Raw genomic sequence first — 17,904 nt, 5'->3', positions numbered from 1 at the left:
TCTTACTGATGTCCCCTTCCTTGCTCATCATGTTCTCCAACTTATCCTAGGGTCAGATTTTCCTGAGTCTAATGTCTTAGGGAAGGATGTGTGTGTATACATAAAATGTGGATGTGTTTTTTTTGTTTTTTTTTTTCCTCCAGGTCTTCTGAACAGAGTGAACTGAAGCTTGTGTGCAGTGATTTTGAGAGGTCTGAGCTGGGCAGTGGCACTGATGTAAGGAGCTGGTGTGTACAGGAGAATGCTGGGGAGAGTTGTAAAGCAGATGCAGAAATGACGAGCAGTTCACCTGCTGCACAGAGAGAGGCAGGTATGTAATACATGGAGCTAAAGGGGGCTTTTGGGGACAGTTTTATTTCCTTGAGGTGTCCAGCATGAGAAGAAGTTCTGCTTTGATTGACACTTGACAGGCATTGTGGCTAACTGAGGTCCAAATAGGATGCTGTCAGGGTGGGACTAGAGAGCTAGGATTCTGTTGAGCCTGGGCAGGCCTCTAGTGTTGCCCTCCTCCACCAAAAACAACAACGACAAAACCCATGCCATTCTCATCTATCCTCATATGTATTGCTGCAGGAGCAAGGATTGCTTGCTCTAGACAGGGACACCCTTGGTGGAAAGGGGGAGTATCCAGTTGAGAGAGTGCCACTGCCACTCTTGAGCCAGATAGTTTCCAAAGAGCCAAGTCTCTGCCCCACCCAAGGGCTGGTAGGCAGGACCCCCAAGTGAGAGATAGAGGGGCACCCAGTGCTAGGACCAGGGTAGGATTGAGGACAGCGGGACTGGAGCACTGAACTTGGCAGTGCCGGTGGGGTGTAGGGTGGTGGGGGATTCACAGTCCTCTCAGCCCACATGAGCTCACAGTGCACGCTCCAGCCACCGCAGTTAACTGGACTGTCCCTGTCTTTTATTTTTTCATTCTTTTGACAGTTATACTGCTTTCTGTGTTTTTTTTGGTTTTTTTTTTTTGGTACTGAGGATTGAACCCAGGGGTGCTCAACCACTGAACCACATCCATAGCCCTTTTTTATATTTTATTTAGAGGCAGGGTCTTGCTAAGTGCCTCGCTAAGTTGCTGAGGCTGGCTTTGAACTTGCAATCCTCCTGCCTCAGCCTCTCAAGCCGCTGGGATTACAGGAGTGCACCACCATGCCTGGCTACTTCTGGTTTTATTAGAGATTCTTCCTACACATATATCAAATACTTCTAAATTTTAGTGGACATCTTAATAAAACAGGGAGAAATTATCTACAAACCTCTCGTCCCATAGATTCTAGCCTCAGTTTTCTTAATAGAAGTGGTTCATTATTTCTAGAACCATTTTTATTTTATTTTTGCAGTGCTGGGACTAGAACCCAGGGCCTTCCACACATGAGGCAAGTACTTTACCACTGAATCGAGTTCCAGCCTCTAGAACCATTATTATTATTATTATTATTATTATTATTATTATTATTATTATTGGTGGTGGGAAGAACGACAGGCAAATGCCCCCCCCCCCCCCTTTTAAGCCTTTTTTAAGGCTTACTTTTAATTTTTATTTATTTATTTATTTTTGGTGCCAGGGATTGATCCCAGGGGCATTAACCCCTGAGCCACATCCCCAACCTTTTTTGTTTTTTATTTAGAGACAGGGTCTTGCTGAGTTGCTTAGGACCCTGCTAAGTTTCTGGGGCTGGCTTTGAACTTTCAGTTTTTCTGCCTCAGCCTCCTGAGCCTTACTTTTAAATACACAGCTGTTTATCCTCCACATCATTGTCAACATAAACCCCAATTAATTACAGAGCACTGAAATAAAGTGTAAAGTGTATAATTTAAAAAAAAATCAAACATTTACATAAACCTTTTTTTTTTTTTTTTGGTACATCTCTTGGTTTCTAAAATATTCTTACATTCTTTCGTTGTTCTACTCTGTATTTGGATGAAGATTGATGTGGCTGGGTGTGGTTTGCATGCTTGTAATCCCAGCACTTCACGAGGCTGAGGCAGGAGGATTGCAGGTTTGGGGCCAGCCTCAGCAATTTAGAAAGACTTGTAAGCCTCTTAGCAAGACTTTGTCTCAAAACAAAAAATAAAAAAGGCTGGGAATGTCATTCAGTGGTTAAGTGCCCCTGGGTTCAGTCTACAGTAACAAAAAGAGAAAAAAAAAAAGTTGGCCTGTCTGAATATTACATGTTCTTTTACCATCACCTATGATAGTGATGTCTGTTAAATATATGTTCAAATAAGTCTGTTGTATATATTTATGTACTTTTTAAGTAATTGACAAAGTTTTTATTGTGGATTGAGCAGACAAGTACAGGACCATATATATTCTTGTACGGTTTTCACCATCCTTAGATAGCAACTGAGATCAGATGCGTAAAGAACAGGACACAACTTAGATTTTCTTATAAACGAATAAGTATTCTAGATAATAGAGAAACCAACAATTGCTTAACTGGTTTTAATAACATGGCATAAAACACCTAAACTTGATATATTCAAAATATATAGATGATGCTGTCTTTTTTAAAAATATAAAATAAATAAGATGTAAGAATAGGCGAGTTTCCATTAATTAAAAGTTTAAAAAGATAAGTTTTCCTTTCCATCTCATTTGAAGAAGGGAAATCATCATTTTTAAAAATTCAAGTTTATTAAACAAATTTTATAAGTATTATAAAATGTTTAACTTTCATCAGCTTCAATGTTTATTTTGCTGCCAGATTTTACACGTAATTGAACTTCCAAGTCTGCCAACATCTGCTGAATTGCTTCCACTATGGACTCTAGGGCGTCAGTTTCTTCTTGGAGATTTTCTTTGCTTCCTCTAACATTTCTTGTGTTTATTCGTGAGAATGGCTGATGAAAACTTCGCCAGTTTGCGGAAGTACCTTTAAGTAGTCGTCCTGATGTCATCACAAGCATCTTCTAAATTTTGGAGTTCTTTTTTACTTCTCTTTCTTCCTTTAGCTCTGTGATTCTACTTATGTTCTGTGACAATTTGTCGATCCTCAAAAGTAACATTGACATCTTTTGCAACACATCTTTTTTATGCCCTCTTGGGACTGTCCCAGAACCATTTTTAGATCGAGGTTCTACTTGCTGTTGACTCTTGGCCCCACATGAGTCCAGTCGTCCTTCCCGCAGGCAGAGTCTCAGCTCTTCGCTGCTGCTCTTACGGCCTGTGTGAGGGTCAGTGGACGTCTTGGTTCTTCTTGCTAACTGAGCCCTGGAGCTAACTCTGGCCTCTTCCTGGTTCCACATCTCTCCATTTGTTAGAAATGGCATCAGGTTGAAATTGTGTGAGTGAAACACGGTTTCTCTCTCACCTGCTGTAGACGGTTACTTCCAGAAGCCCGAGAAGAAGTGTGCAGACAAGTTCTGCTCGGATTCCAGCTCTGACTGTGGAAGCTCCTCGGGCAGCGTCCGTGCCAGCCGGGGCAGCTGGGGCAGCTGGAGCAGCAGCGGCAGCTCCGATGGTGACAGGAAGCCCGTGGTGGACCCGCAGCACTTCCTGCCAGCCGGTGAGTCCCAGGAGGAGGCTGGGTGCCCCAGAGTGGCCTTCTGTTGCCCTCCGGTGGGTCCAGCACAGAGTCTAGCTCTGCCTTGCAGAAGACGGAGGACAGAGGGGACTTTGAGTCTTGGCTTTGCTCTGACCTTCATTCCCTTTTATTTTCTTTCCTGCCCTCTCCCTCCTCATTTCCCTCCAAACCATCATCACGACTGTTGTTGTTCTCTATCTTTGAAGCAGGTCACAGAGCTGTGCATTTGTATGTTCTTGTTTATTGCTCTGTGTAATGCAGAGTTCATCACTGTGACTAGTTTTTGTTGATTTCGTGGTGCTGGGACGAACCCAGGCCTTGTACGTGCTGACAAGTACTCTGCCACTGAGCCACCTCCCAGCCTTTATGCCATTTTCAAGTGTAAAGTGCGGTGGCATTACGTTTGTTCCCATGGTTATGCGGCCACCCCGAGTCCCCATCTGCAGGACTTCTCATTTAGTCTCTCCTGTTGCTCTTCCTTTTAGCTCCCATTACTCTCTTCTACTGTCTGTCCCTGTGAACTTGACTCCTCTAGGTACCTCGTGTGAGTGGGATCCTACAGTGACACTGTCTCTTTGTGACTGGATTACTTCAGTCAGCATGGGTCCTCAAGGCTCACTCGTGTTGTAGCATGAGTCAGGAATTCCCTCCGTCCTAAGGCTTAATATTCCATCCTGTGTGTGTGTACACCATGTTTTCCACCATTGGTAACTTGAATGACAACACAGTTCTAGAGAATACTTTCTTGAATCCACTTCCTGTGTTACGTATCAGTTATGCATGTAATATTTTGTTCAGTGGAACATTTAGTAGAAGTTACTTTTGCAGCAGAATTTCTGCCAATTTCACAATGAATTTAAATGTTTCAAACGTCCTAAACATTCACCAATCTTGTCAAGAGAACAGACCTCTAAAAACATAATAATTAATGCAGAGTTACCGTAAGTGGTATGCTTGTTGCTCAATTTAAGTTTTCATAGGTGTTCCAAATCAGTACAGTGGGATGAGATGGGTTAAGTTGTGCTTGAATGCTATATAATAGTTGGAAAATGTCCTCAATGTGAAAGATTGAAAAGACAAAGTGTAGTACAACCTCAAGAATGGAAAATTATACTCCATGTATGTATAGTATGTCAAAATACTATATCTAAAAAGAACAAATTTAAAAATACACAAAAAAGACAAGTATGTATAGAATATGATCCCAATTTTTATATATATATATATATATATATATATATATATATAAATATAAATTTTTATATATGTATACACACATAAAATAGATACCTGAATGATCATATTGATAGTGTATTTGTAGATAATTTATAACTTTTCTTTAAACTTGAATTTCTGGCTCTCTGTCCCTCTGGAGATGGCCTGCATTCTCCCTGATGTATATCTACTTTCCCAAATAAGTCTGTGTCTGTGAAGAAAAATTTCTTATTTCTTTTTATTGATTTTTTAAAATAATGGACATATATTACTTTTATGAACTAAGTCAGTGAGCACTATAATTATATAGCTAATTTTTTTAATCAGGAAAAAAACTATTAAATGTTGCATAATATTGATAGTTTCAACTTCTCTCATAATGTAACATACATTATAGCAAAAAAATTTTTTTTAACCAGAGACTGAACCCAGGGGCACTTAACCATGGAGCCATATCCCAGCCTGGTTTTTTTTTTTTTTTTTTCTGGTGCTGGGGATTGAACCAGGCCTTGTGCATGGTAGGCATACACTCTACCAACTGAGCTATATCCCCAGCCCTTGTTTTGTTTTTTAGAGATAGAATCTTGCTAAATTGCTCAGAGCCTCACTTTTTGCTTAGGCTGGCTTTGGACTCATGGTACTTTTGCCTCAGCCTCCCGAGCTGCAGGGATTATAGGTGTGCACCACACATCCAGCCTATACCAAAATTCTTTTTTTTTTTTTTTTTCATTTTGATTTGAAAACTTATTTCTTTCATGCATTCTCAATTCTCAACCAGAAGAAGATCAATATTTCTTATTTCTAAATTAAAAACATAAATAACAGGACATGACATTTCCAGGCTTTCTATCATACGTTGCTATGACCCACAATACCCAAATTCTTAAATCTAAGTGTTGAGTTTTATTTTAGCTTTTTAATGAAAAAGATGGGTTTTTAAAGGTCTTTTAAAAATGAATTGATTGTAAATATCAGTTTAAAGTTAAAACTGAACTTGCTGATTGGAGTTAATAATAGTGATAATCTATGCCTCTTGATACAGAATATATACAGTTGAATTGTACTGTTTTAGAAGATTTGTGATATGTGTTATTTTTTGAATGCAGGAGACAGTGTTTCCCAAAACGACTTTTCTTCTGAAACTCCTATCTCCTTGAACCTTTCTCATCACATCTGCAATCCCACGTAAGTTTTTATTTTTTCAGCCTTTATGATACTTTTTTATGTGCTTTTTCTTTCAGTCAGTGTGTTTTCTTGGCACTCGGTTCTGCAGGTTAAAATACAAAATAAGGATGCAGGACAGTAAAACCTGATTATATTAATAATTCAGAAAGATTGATCCTTCTAAGTAAACACAATTTACATGGCAGTCTCTGGTGTCACTGCCTTCTCAGTAATAGAGCAAATGTGTTGTTTCGGAAAGAGAAAGAGGAGGCAGGAGTTACTATAATGCTGGGAGCCATCTGCCCTTTGCTAAGCCTTGAAACAAAGCCAAGCATTGATAATTCAGAGGATTTTTAAAAACCTAATAGATACTCACACATTAGCAACTCCTCTGTATAATTTGTTCTGCAGCATTGGACAAGTATAAACAACTCTAGCTGTCTCTCTGTGTGCTCAGGCATTGGTTCCAGGACTCACTCCCCTGTGGACACCAAAATCTGTGTATACTCTGGACTCTTAAGATAAAATGGTGCGTGTTTGCATATAACCCGTGCACATCCTCATGTGCACTTTAAATCACCTCTAGATACTTATAAAACTTAATGCACTGTAAACAGGTGTTGGAACGTGTTGTGTAGGGAATAGTGACAAAGAAAAAGTCTGCACGCATTCAGGACAGGCATAGCCATCACAGGCCTTGTGATGCCTGAGCATCTTCCTGCATAACCCTCAACAACAACAGTATAACTTCTTCCAAATATTTTCAACCCGTGGTTAGTTGAATCCACAGATGGGAACCTGTGGATTTGGAGGGCTGATGGACCTTTAATGATTGAGAGAACAGGGTAAACCAGGAGAGAGTTTCAGAGTGGCAGGTGTAACCAGGTTTCCTGGGCATCTGCCTCCTGAGGACGGAGGGATGTAACTAGATGGGTGATGTGAAGAAGGAAACGCAGCTATCGGCCAGGCCAAGGAAGGCGCCATGAACTTTCAGTTAGGGGTAGAAAGTCAGCTCTGGACTAAGAATTGCTGCTGCCTGGCAGGAGGCAGACCGAAGTGGCAGGTGGCCTTAGTCACTTTGGTTAAATTTGTATGGTTTCATGAAAGCAAAACTTGGCAAGATCTCGGGAATTTAGTTCTTCTCAGCTCTGCTGTACCTTTTTGTCTACATGATATTTTTGAGAGAAAGAATTCATGTAAAACCTCAGTTGGGCTTGGTTATGAAATTTCAATGTTCTTACACAGAAAACTCAGCAGTGCCTTCTTTGCTTGCCCCACAGAGACGTGAGTAACGTCCCACAGTACCCAGAGCCCTCCCAGCCCGGCCTTCCTGCTGGACCCGCAGGTGCTGAAGAAGACAAAGGTGAGGCACAGTACCCCTGGGGCCTGCCTTCCTGGCTGGAGAACTTGAGGAGACCAAGCGGGGGGCAGAGTGGGAGTGGGGGTGGGGTGGCATCTCCAAGGTACACTTGGAATCACGGGGGAGGCGCCAGCTTTGCAGGCGGGCGACATCAGGGCCTCTGCCCTTGCCTTGCTGTGGTCTCTTCTGACCTTCTGCACTAAACCCTCTCTGTGCAGCTGAGGCAGAGCTGTTCCAGCCCCACCGCTGGGTACAGTCGGAGCCCCTTGTCGGGGTCCCCTGCTCTAGTCAGAGATGAGAGAGAACAGAAGGGCCCAAGAGAAGTGAGGCCCACTTGGAGAGCAGGCCAGGGGCAAGGCTTCCACACTCCCTGCTTCCCCTTCCCTGGCCCTCTCCTTTTCCTGCCCCCCACTCACACTGTATGAAAACCTGTTAATCTAGCCTCAGTGCCCAGGTGACCAGCCTTGTTCCTGCACAAGGCCTGAAGCTAAGAGCTGAGCTCCCCAAGATGTGGGGGGGGGACGGAGGCCTTGGAGTGTGGGAGTGGGGGGGGGGGGGCAGAAGGAAACCTCTCCTCCAACGGGGGGTTCATTCCCGACGCCCCTTGGTTTCCCTCTCCTTGACCCTGCTCTTCCACCTTTCTTTGTCTGTGCCTTTAGTCTCCTCTTATTCTGGGGCTTCTTCCTTGCCAGATCAGGGTCAGGGATCCTGACAGGATACTCCTGGTGTCATTCAGCTTTAATGCACATGCTTCCTTCTGCTCAGACACATGAAAGCTGGATGTAAAATCTGCTCTATCCATTGGAGAATTTTTATTTGGAAATACAGTGCCTCTGTGCTGTTCCTTGAATATGTTTTCCACTTGTCACATTAGCAGCAGAAACAGATTATTTGTAAATTGGATCAAATGACGAGTCCAGTAAAGTAAATGTTTTTAATAAAAGGGAAATCTAAAATTGAATGGTTTGTAATTTGCTAAGGCAAGAAGAGGGGAGGTTTAGATGGTCCTATATTTGTTCCTATGAGGTAATTGAGGAAAGAGAGGATTTGATTAATGGCAGGGAACTAAAAATTCAAAACAGACACCTGGGGCTGGGGGTGTAGCTCGAGAAGAGCACATGCTGGCTTCACTCCTTGGCACCAAAACCAAAACCAGAAACCCTTTACTGTACTCAGTTTCTGGTTGTATTGTCAACTAGGGGGATGTGTATGTACTCTGCTGTTGTGATCCAGTGCCCAGTGCCTTAACCCGCTCCTCCTTCATAGCCGGTACCTATTACACCTGGTCAGCTGTGACCATCCCTAGTTAGGTCCTGAAGTCACAGAAAAACAGCTTTTGCCTACAGTCTTCTGCCTTCAGAGTCTTGGCCCGTCCCTCCCAGCTCTGCACCTCCCTTCTCATCTGGCAGAAGTGCCCTGACCCCCAGGTGCAGTGGTTTCCCTGACTCTTCTCCCTTCCTTGCAGTCAAGCTGCAGAAGCCCTGTCTTGACACTTCGTTGCCTCTGTCTCATTCTCTTGGTCGATCTTGCTTTCTGTCTTACTGGAAAGAGAAAAGCAATTCGAAACCTTTCAGGAAGCTCCCACACCCCCTCCACACGCCCCACCTCGCTCCCTTCTCTGCTCCCCTCCTGTTGCAGCCTGTGGAGTTGTTGGTGCCATTCTCCTGTCCAAGGCTGTTGTCGCGAACTTCTCATCAGTTTTGTCTTCACAGGTCACTCCCATGTGCTCGCAAATATGCCGTAAGAATCCAGCAATAGCCCAGACCCCTTCTCCCCACTCATTTCAGTCACTGCTGCTCAACTTCTCAGCTCCTGTTCTTAGGGGACTCCTCTAAAGAACGGCCGGTGCCTGCCAATTCAGGTTCTTTGCCTCCTGTGCTCCGTAGAAGTCCTCAACCCAGCTCTTGCACCTCCTCTCCACTGGAGCACTGCTGCTGGTCCCTGGTGTTTCCCCATTAAGTCCCTGGGCAGCTCTGACTCTGGTCTCCGTGTCACATGCTGTAGGTTCCTGATTCAGCGCCTCCTCACCTCTTCTCATGATCACGGCCCTCCAGACCATCATCTCTGTAGCCCTTGTGGATCTCACCTATTTTCAAAGCTTTAAGTGTCACTCTCTACCCTGAGAACTCCCACATTTGTGTCTGCCACCTGGGTCTCTCTGGAACTCTGGCATCATCAGTGACTGTCAGTTTGACATTTTTTCTGGGGGTTCCAGCAGGTACCCCCATTACTTGATCATCTCCCTCAGAACTGCTCTCCTTATAGTTTTCCAATCTTTCTGATTATTCAGGTCCCAAGTCTAGGAGTCATCCTGGACTTTGCTTTCTTGTGTCTCAGATATGCTGCAGTCTTATTCTGTCAGCAGGCCACCTTCCAGACACCCCAGCATCTGGTCACTGCCCACCACCTCCACCATAGTTATCCAGGCCATCCTTACTTCCCACTAGTAGGATCACAATAACTTCCTAACAGGTCTCCCTGCTTCTACCCTGTCCCCATTGTTAACACAGAGGCCGGAATGATTGTGCTAAACACAAGTCAGATCACATCACTGGCAAGAACCTCAAAGCCTCTGAGGTTCTTCTGCTACTTTCAAGTTCACAAGTTAGCTGCTGACATTTTGTATGAGCTGGCAGAAGACAAAAGCCACCTGGGTCCAAGACAGAAGGCTAGCCCAGGAGGCTGCATGAGCATCAGCATGTTCATGTCCGCTCTCCTTGCCTCCAGTGCCATGGGGGTGACAGACAGGAAAGGAACCCTGAACTCAGGGAACCCGAGTCTTTTACCATGGGCAGGAGGCATTGTCTTTATTTTAGTAGACATTAAGCATACTTGCCCTTGTTCCAAAAGCAGATATTTCCTTTATCTTTGAGGCTTTGCCTAAAAGCATTCTTGGAAACATAGGCCAGAATCAAGGGGTTTCTGTTGGCACACAGTACAGAAGCATAGAGACTTGTCTTATGATATGCACACTTCTTGTTTCTGTGTGTAGCCTTGGCTCCTGATTTTCTCTTGAGTGCATTGTTCTATTAGCAATTCTTTTTGATTTTTATTATTATTTGTAGATGGATACAATATCTCTATTCTGTGTATTTATTTTTATTTGGTTGCTGAGTATCAAAGCCAGGGCCTCACATGTGCTAGGCAAGTATTCTACCATTGGGCGACAATCCCAGCCCCAGCAATTCTTAATAAATCATAATTAAACAGAAGGTGGGATCAAGTCTGTCTGATTTGTCACTTACAACATTATAGCAGCTGCTATCAACAGGATTCGAAGCAGCAGAATGAAACCACCCTGCTGTTTTGACTTCAGTGTGCCCCAGAGAATCCAGCCCCATCCAGCCGAACAACTCCCATAAACCCCCGAGGTCTCCTTAGGAAGCCAGGTGGCTTGCTCTGTAAGCCATTTCTGCATTGGCCTTCCCCTTGGCAGGAGGTGGTACTCTGGTATAGCAGAGTATGTTTATGATGGCACAGATTCCCCCTTGGCCTGCAGGAGGGCAACCCCATCATCCCTGACATCTCTGGGCAGAGAGATACCTTCCAGGGTCAACATGGTATCTTTGATCGCTTTGGCCTGGCCAGTACCAAGGACAAATGTCATACCACCTTTGGTTTTTGGTTTTTAAAGTTAGGGTGCCACTGTGTTGCCCAGGCTGACCTCAAACTCTTCCTGGGTTTAAATGATTTCCCACTTCAGTCTCTCAAGCCTCTGGGATTATAGGCATGTGCCACCGCAGCCAGCTAATGCCACTTTTCTAGTCGGATGGACTTTGTCTCATAGTGATTACTACTCAAGCATGTTTAGGAGCAGGAAGTTTTCCCCAGGGCAGCCTCATTTTTGAGTAAGCATCGTCATATGTAGGCTGCATCATCTGTTGGTGGTATTTCTTCAAATACTCAGAGGTCTCTCAGACTTACCCCCAAGGAGCAAATCTCTGTTTTGGGGAGGGAGGCCAAGTTCCTGCCTGGCTTCCTCACAAGAACAATCCTGGGGCACTTGCGTAGTCCTGGAAGGAGAGTGCCGTTTACAGTTGTTGGACTTCCTCGGGTGGGACCTCTGTCAGGCAGAGCGCAGGTAGACCGTGTCTCCAGTGTGGTCAGCAGTGGTCACAGTCCGGAAGGCCACGGTAGCTAGTGGCCACAGTGGAAGCGTGCAGTCCTCCCCTCTGTGGGGGTGGACCCAGCAGTAAGGATGGCAGTCTGGGTGGGGCAGACTCCACCGGTGGCTAGATTCCACCTGGTCTGAGCAGAGAATGGGCCCCAACAGGGGGCCTCTAGTTCAGTGGCCTGGAAGTATAATGAGAGACCAAAATTTGTTTCTGCATTTCACAGTCCCAAAGAGTCCTTTTTATTTTATTTTTTTTTAATTGGAACTATTTTTTTTATTTGAGGTTTTTTTCAGATCCTGAATTTCTAAATCTACAATGGAACAACCACAGGATTGGGAATATTGGTTCTGAGATAGAACCATTTGCTGATGAGAAAGTCCAATTCCAACCAGGGAAATTTACCCTGAGTCCAAGTCTTTTCAGTTTAGTGTTACAACTACCACCTAGAAAAATAAATCCAAGTACCCATCTGGGTTGAAGAAAAAGAGTTACTTACTTATGACTTCAAAAAATGGGACTATGTAATCTAAAATTCCAAAAGAGTCAAATGGTGCTACATAAGACATTTTTGTTTCTTTTTCTTAGGAAGAAGGAGTTATATAGAAACTTCTAATTTTTTTTTTTTTCTACTGTATGACCAAAGTCGAAGGCAGGTCATACTCTAGGGTCTATCACACCTTCTTAACTAAAAAAACTATTCGTGCTACTTTTCTTCCAGGTTGGCCACATGGAAAACTAACTCTACTGTGCTATGTGACTTCACAAAAAAAGGGTGAATAAAACTATAGTACAGCAGCCTCTCATCTTGGGAAGGTGGATAGGGTTCCATCATGGACTCAAACTGGGCTTGCTTTGACCATTCTTTCGATTAAATGTAAGCATGCGTTTACAGGGTTAGCTGCTACGCAATCTGCTCCTTCTGTCGAAGAATGACAAAATTTTAAAATAGCAAACGTTCCAAGACTTTTGAAAAAGTCAACAACAGCTGCTTTCTCCAGGAGAAAAATCCCTGTTATCATCCAAAAATGTGGATTTACACGTGAAAATAGGTATATTGGACATGAAATCAATCTTGGTATCTTGTCTTTATGCTTCTTCACCGCATCAAAGGGTTAACTGCAGGCCTAGGCTGCTCAGTGGTAGAGCGCTTGCCTCGCATGTGTGAGGCACTGGGTTTAATCCTCAGCACCACATAAAAAAATAAATAAAGGCATTCTGTCCATCTACAACTACAAAAAAAAAAAAAAAAAAAAGATACTGGGGGTTAACTAGAAAACTGGACCTTTGTTTCTGTCCAGTAAATTTATGTCACAAAATGAACAGAATTTAGAGATATATGTAACTTTCTAACATCTCTTTCTTTTCAAATTACAACAAATGTTTGTAATTTACTGCTGCAATCTCAAATGTGCTTATCATAATAGTGGCTGAAACTGGAACACATGTTTTAAAAACCCTGAAGTCATCCACACTTGCCATTTATTCGTTGTCTTGTTTGGAGCAAAAGACAAAGAATTCACAAATACCATGACCTAAGCACCTGTTTCAAATTAAACATCAGCCTTCTGCTCGCAAACTTTTTTTTGATAATTAAGCAAATTGCAGAAGACCCGTATCAGTTGCTTTTTACTTCCTGGAGAAGTCAGTAGGATAACTGCATCCTAAGGGCTTCTTTCTGTGTTGAATCTGAAAGGTGGAACAAAAGAAAAGCATCGTTTCCATCCCAAACCATGGAGGTGATGAGCAGCTTTCCCTGTGGTGATGTGTATCCCTCCGTATTTCAGTAGGGAAGGTGGCTGGATGAAAGAAGCAGGTCTGCCCGCTCTAGAAGATAACAGAGAAGTACCTGCCGTGTTCTGAGTTCAGAATTTTGTTTTGAGATGAACATAAAAGCACCTAGATGTCAGGAAATATTTGTCCTGTGTGATGAGGATTCTCGCATGGTCCAGCAGATGCAGTCGGCTTCCCAGGGCCCTGCTTGCCCCCTGCCCAGAGGCCAAATGGCCAGGTGACTGAGGCACCCCTCACTCTGTCGTCTATGGCTTTAATCTGCCAGTCTGTGGCTTCAAGTAGCAGGCTAAACTGTTAGGACAATCGCTGTGAAGTCTATTGTGAAGACACGAGGTTTCAGCTAAACCCAAACATGAGTGAGCCATCCATCTGGGGAACCTCAGGGAATGGAGGGCCCCACTGAGCCAGCAGCTTTGCCTCAGATGGCAGAGTGGACACCAAGTTTACCCAGAGGGACAGCGTCCATTAATTCCCATAAAGCAGAAATGTAGGTAAGGCCAAGCCAGCTACACAGGCATCCGTCTATTGGCGCCAGCTGTCATCACCAGCCCAGATGGATGCCTCCGTGTGGTGGGGGCGTGTTACAGGAGAGGAGCCTGAGCTTAGGGAACCCAGATCTTGTAAGAGGCAATAATCTTGCCTGCCCTTTGCTCCAGAGGCAGAGCCTACATTCCCCAAGGGTTTCGCTTAGCAAAAATCCTTGAAAAGATGGTCCAGAACAGAGGCCACCAGCACTTCCACAGAAATGGGAGAACCCTGTGGGGCCTTGTGTCCTGCAGCCATGCTGCCCAGGACCTCCGTGGCTTCCCATTAGACTCAAAGGCAGTGCCCAGATGCTTCAAGGGGCCACAAGCTGTGTCCTCACAGTCAGTTCTCTAGCCTCACCCCCCATCCTCACACCCTCTTTTTGGCCACACTGGTCCCCTTTCTCTGGAGACTCACCGGGCACACTGCTTTAGGGCCTTTGTAGACTGTCCCCACTGTGGGGCATGTGATTCCCCTTACCTGAGTGACTCCCTCCCTGTCCTCTGGCACATCTGCAATGGGATGTGCCCTCAGAGGGGCCTTTGACTGTCCTAATTAAAATTGCTGTTTGTCATCATAGTCTGTGGACCTCTGCCATGCCGTGCTTGTTTTTTCTTTGCCATTTATCTCTGTTCACTTGAATGCACTTGTTCATGGCTGCTTCCTGGTATCTGTATTGGGGCCTTACAGAAAGTGAGCCCTCTCATACTTGCTGAGTAGTGAACGCACGCTGTCATCCAGGTCGGGAGGTAATCGTGCACCACCTGAAGCAAAGATTAAAGTGACCTGCTATATTTCAGCATGTATCCTGAAATGACCCCAGAAGAGGTCTGGGAAGGCACAAGTAGTCAGTATGCGTGGGTGGTATGGGGTAGTATTTTCTGGAAAGAAGACACGTTGAACTGGGTATTAGAGGAGGGGTACCCAGGGCTGAGTGGAAGAGGTGGACTGAGGACCTTGTTCTCTTCTGTAGGTCTATACCCACCCGGAGACCTGTGGCCCCCACAGCCAGTGTGTCTGACAAACAGCCTGAGCTGCGCTTTGGAGAACAGGGCACCCGGAGTGCTGCAGGAGCCCGCCCCGGTCCACAGCAGGTGCGCTGCCCCCCGCTGTCACCCCACTGAGCCCAGGGCTCCCAGTTGGAATCTGAGTTGTCTGCTAGGAAGTCCCTATAAATATTAGGGGGCAGCTGCTACTTCAGGGGACTAAAGCTGTGTGTCTTCTCCTGCCTTTTGGAATTGTGGTGTTAGAAAACAAGAAGCCAGGCATTGAGAGAAACCGGAGTAAAAGCTGGTGGCCCTGTCATGACTTTCCTTTTTTTTAAATTGAAATAGTGACCTATTCATACGTGAGGCAAATTTGAAAGACACACGCTCCATCCCTGCCCCCTCAGCAAGAGACTTCCATTTTTCCAGAGCATCACTCTTGAACACATTTTAAATTTGAAAGAATCAAAGAAATTGAATGTCAAAAAGTAGTTGACACAATACTACTTAAATTCACCGTTTGGTGTGAATGTCACTCAATTTGGGAAACTTGAGACAATGTTGATATTTTTGTTTGATCACAGAACCCATGGAAGGTTTTGGGGTCAGCATATTACAACAGCCTTTGCTGTCTCGTTTCTGTGACGAGAGCCACTCAGCAACCGTGATCAACATATTGTGAGCTGCAGTGTTTATAGGGGTGACTGCCCTGAGCTGGTCCTGCTGGGAGCGGGAGGAGGACATTTCAGTAGCTGAGTCCTCTGGGTGTGTGTGTGTAAGAGTCATTCTTTGCGGGGCTAATAAAGCCTTGGCCTTGGACTCTTTGTCTGTCTGGACCCGACATGGATGTGTAACTGATGTGATTCTGCAATTTGTATACAGGGTAAAAATGGGAGTTCATAACCCACTTGAATCAAAGTGTGAAATATGATATATCAAGAACTATGTAATGTTTTGAACAACCAACAATAAAAAGTTAAAAAAAAAAAAAAAAGAATTGCACACCTTGCCAGTGCCATCCGTCCTGCAGAAGGCAGGTCATTGGCAATGACTATTCAGTAAATCTTAGATTCTGTGACTGGAGAAAGTATCATCTTTTATTTTCCTAAATTGGGGAATTTGCAGGTATGAGGATGCTGGGAAATAAAATGATTCTCCTCTTTGACTATTTGATTTTTCCACTTGACTATTCTCATCCCAATTCTGAAACTAGACGTCTTGTGTTTCGTAGCAGTTTCATCGACTGGAGCGCGACTTGTGAGGGCCAGTTTCCCAGTGTGTACTGCCCGTTGGAACTGAATGATTACAATGCCTTTCCAGAAGGTAAAAGCTGGAACATCCCAGTGACATTATCTTACGTGGCCCTCAGAAATTCTCAGTCTGGGGGCTTCTGCATGTTACCCTATTCTGTTTAGTTCTCTAAATAAGGTAGAACTGGGTCATTTGTACTTATGTGGCCCAAACAGGATGGATGGTTTGTTGGACGGCTGGAGCCCTAGTTGTTGCTGTTTGTTTTGTTTATAGGGAGGCAGGTCCCATATGAAATAGAACCTATTTATTTGTTCTTCCAGGCCCTGAGGGACTTGCCCCTGGGGGGTGGTGCTACAAAAGGAAGGAAAGGAGCTTAGCAAGGAAATCAAGGACAGTTGTAGACGTGGGGTCTGAGGCATCTGTCATAATAAGGAAGAGGTGTGGGATTTCCCTGATCACCTGGAAAATGCTCTGATTTTCGATTACAGCCTGATCATGGTTTTTCCTACTAGAGCTGCCGTTTCCAGGAAGGGCTGTGGGGACACGCAGTGCTCTTTGCTAACCACAAGGGGGTGCTTTGGTAACTTTCTTCCTAAGTAGTTGGCTCCCACTTGCTTTACCAGGCCTTGTGGTTCATGGGCAGGTGGCTGAAACAGGCACAGCAGATAATTTTTTTTTTTTTTTTTTTTTAACTGGAGGAGTGTGGCTCGATGGTAGAGCACTTCCTACAGTGAAACTCAGCATCACCAAAAACAAATAGCAAAGAAATGTTTAAGGGGCTCAGTGGTAGAGTGCTTGCCTGGCCTGTGTGAGGCACTGGGTTCAGTCCTCAGCACCACCTAAAAATAAGTAAAATAAATAAAGGCATTATGCTCATGTACAACTAAAAATATTTTTTTAAAAAAAGAACCATTTAAGAACTGGTACGAATCTTGTCACTGTTCAAATCTATGGTAATATTTGAAGTGTGCTTTGTGTGTTGAAAAGACTACCATCAAATACAGAAAAACAGGACCCAAGAAGCCTTTCCCCACGGAGGGCTCCACAGGTGGTGTGTCTCATAGACAGGTTTAACCTTGAGACTGACAGTGCAATGACCCCCTGGTCCGTCCACACAGAGTTAAGTAACGTTTGTCTTTCACTTGGCAGTAGAGTAAGACCTTGACATCTTTTTGCTTCAGACTGAGAATTCAGTTCTCTCTATGAAAATGTTCACCCGTGTTGCTGTCTCTTGTTCTTGTAGAAAACATGAATTACGCCAACGGCTTTCCTTGTCCTGCAGAAGTTCAGACCAATTTTATCGATCACAATTCTCAGTCGACCTGGAACACCCCACCCAACGTGCCTTCCGCCTGGGGACACGCCAGTTACGTCAACTCTGCGGTAGGGGCAGCTCTGGGTCATTTAATCCTTCTTTAATCCTTTAGCGCAGCGTTCAGTTCAGCCAAAGCTTGGCCAGTTTTAAATCACAGAAGCCCCCTCTGGCCACCCTCTGGAGGAGGCTAACGTGGTCAGACAGGTGGGCACCTGCAGAGCATGACATTCTGACCTCCCCCACTGAAAAAGTCCTCTTAGACCGCATCAGGCAGAGGTCGTAGATGACCTCTTGTCACTGGGCAAGAAAGGCCCCGTGTGACACAGCTGTCTTTATGTGTCCTCACTGCCCTTTTTCACTGTGGTAAGATGCAGTGAAAGTCCCAGGAAGGTCAGTCAGGGGTTGGGGTCAGGGGTTGGGGTCAGCGATAGGGCCCAACACCTTCTTTTTCACCACATTTTATCCTTTTTTTTTTTAAAATGAATTTATGGAGGGCATTTGGCTGTGAGTCCTTCCTTAGATTGCAAGTAAGCTTATCCAGTTAGGTGAGGATTTCACAGCAATCCTCTTTGAGCAAAATGGAGTAGAAAGTAATTTCCAGGTATCAGGGTTGGTGGGTGGCGGTGTCCTCGGGTGCTTATTCAGCCTTGACGTTGCC

General features: G+C 44.5%; 1 protein-coding gene and 1 pseudogene across 7 annotated transcripts in view; one reads left to right on the top strand and one right to left on the bottom strand.

Annotated features, from left to right (window-relative positions):
• The window catches only part of Tmem131l (transmembrane 131 like), a 172,403-nt gene that overhangs the window by 153,340 nt on the left and 1,159 nt on the right, over positions 1-17,904 (top strand). For 5 of the 7 annotated variants that reach the window (XM_071614593.1, XM_071614591.1, XM_071614596.1 and 2 more), the window contains 7 exons: positions 144-310; positions 3,321-3,506; positions 5,846-5,924; positions 7,184-7,266; positions 14,668-14,788; positions 15,912-16,003; positions 17,175-17,314. In XM_071614593.1, coding sequence (XP_071470694.1) covers positions 144-310; positions 3,321-3,506; positions 5,846-5,924; positions 7,184-7,266; positions 14,668-14,788; positions 15,912-16,003; positions 17,175-17,314 — 868 coding nt within the window. The remainder of the gene's footprint in view (positions 1-143; positions 311-3,320; positions 3,507-5,845; positions 5,925-7,183; positions 7,267-14,667; positions 14,789-15,911; positions 16,004-17,174; positions 17,315-17,904) is intronic. The other 2 variants (XM_071614595.1, XM_071614594.1) reach the window with 1 other exon arrangement.
• On the bottom strand, positions 2,668-3,246 carry LOC114085380 (prefoldin subunit 4-like; annotated as a pseudogene).

Source organism: Marmota flaviventris, chromosome 7 (genome assembly GCF_047511675.1).
Source record: "Marmota flaviventris isolate mMarFla1 chromosome 7, mMarFla1.hap1, whole genome shotgun sequence".
Lineage (NCBI taxonomy): Eukaryota > Metazoa > Chordata > Mammalia > Rodentia > Sciuridae > Marmota > Marmota flaviventris.
Note: the sequence above shows the minus strand (reverse complement) of the source record. Positions and strands in the feature narration are given on the sequence as shown.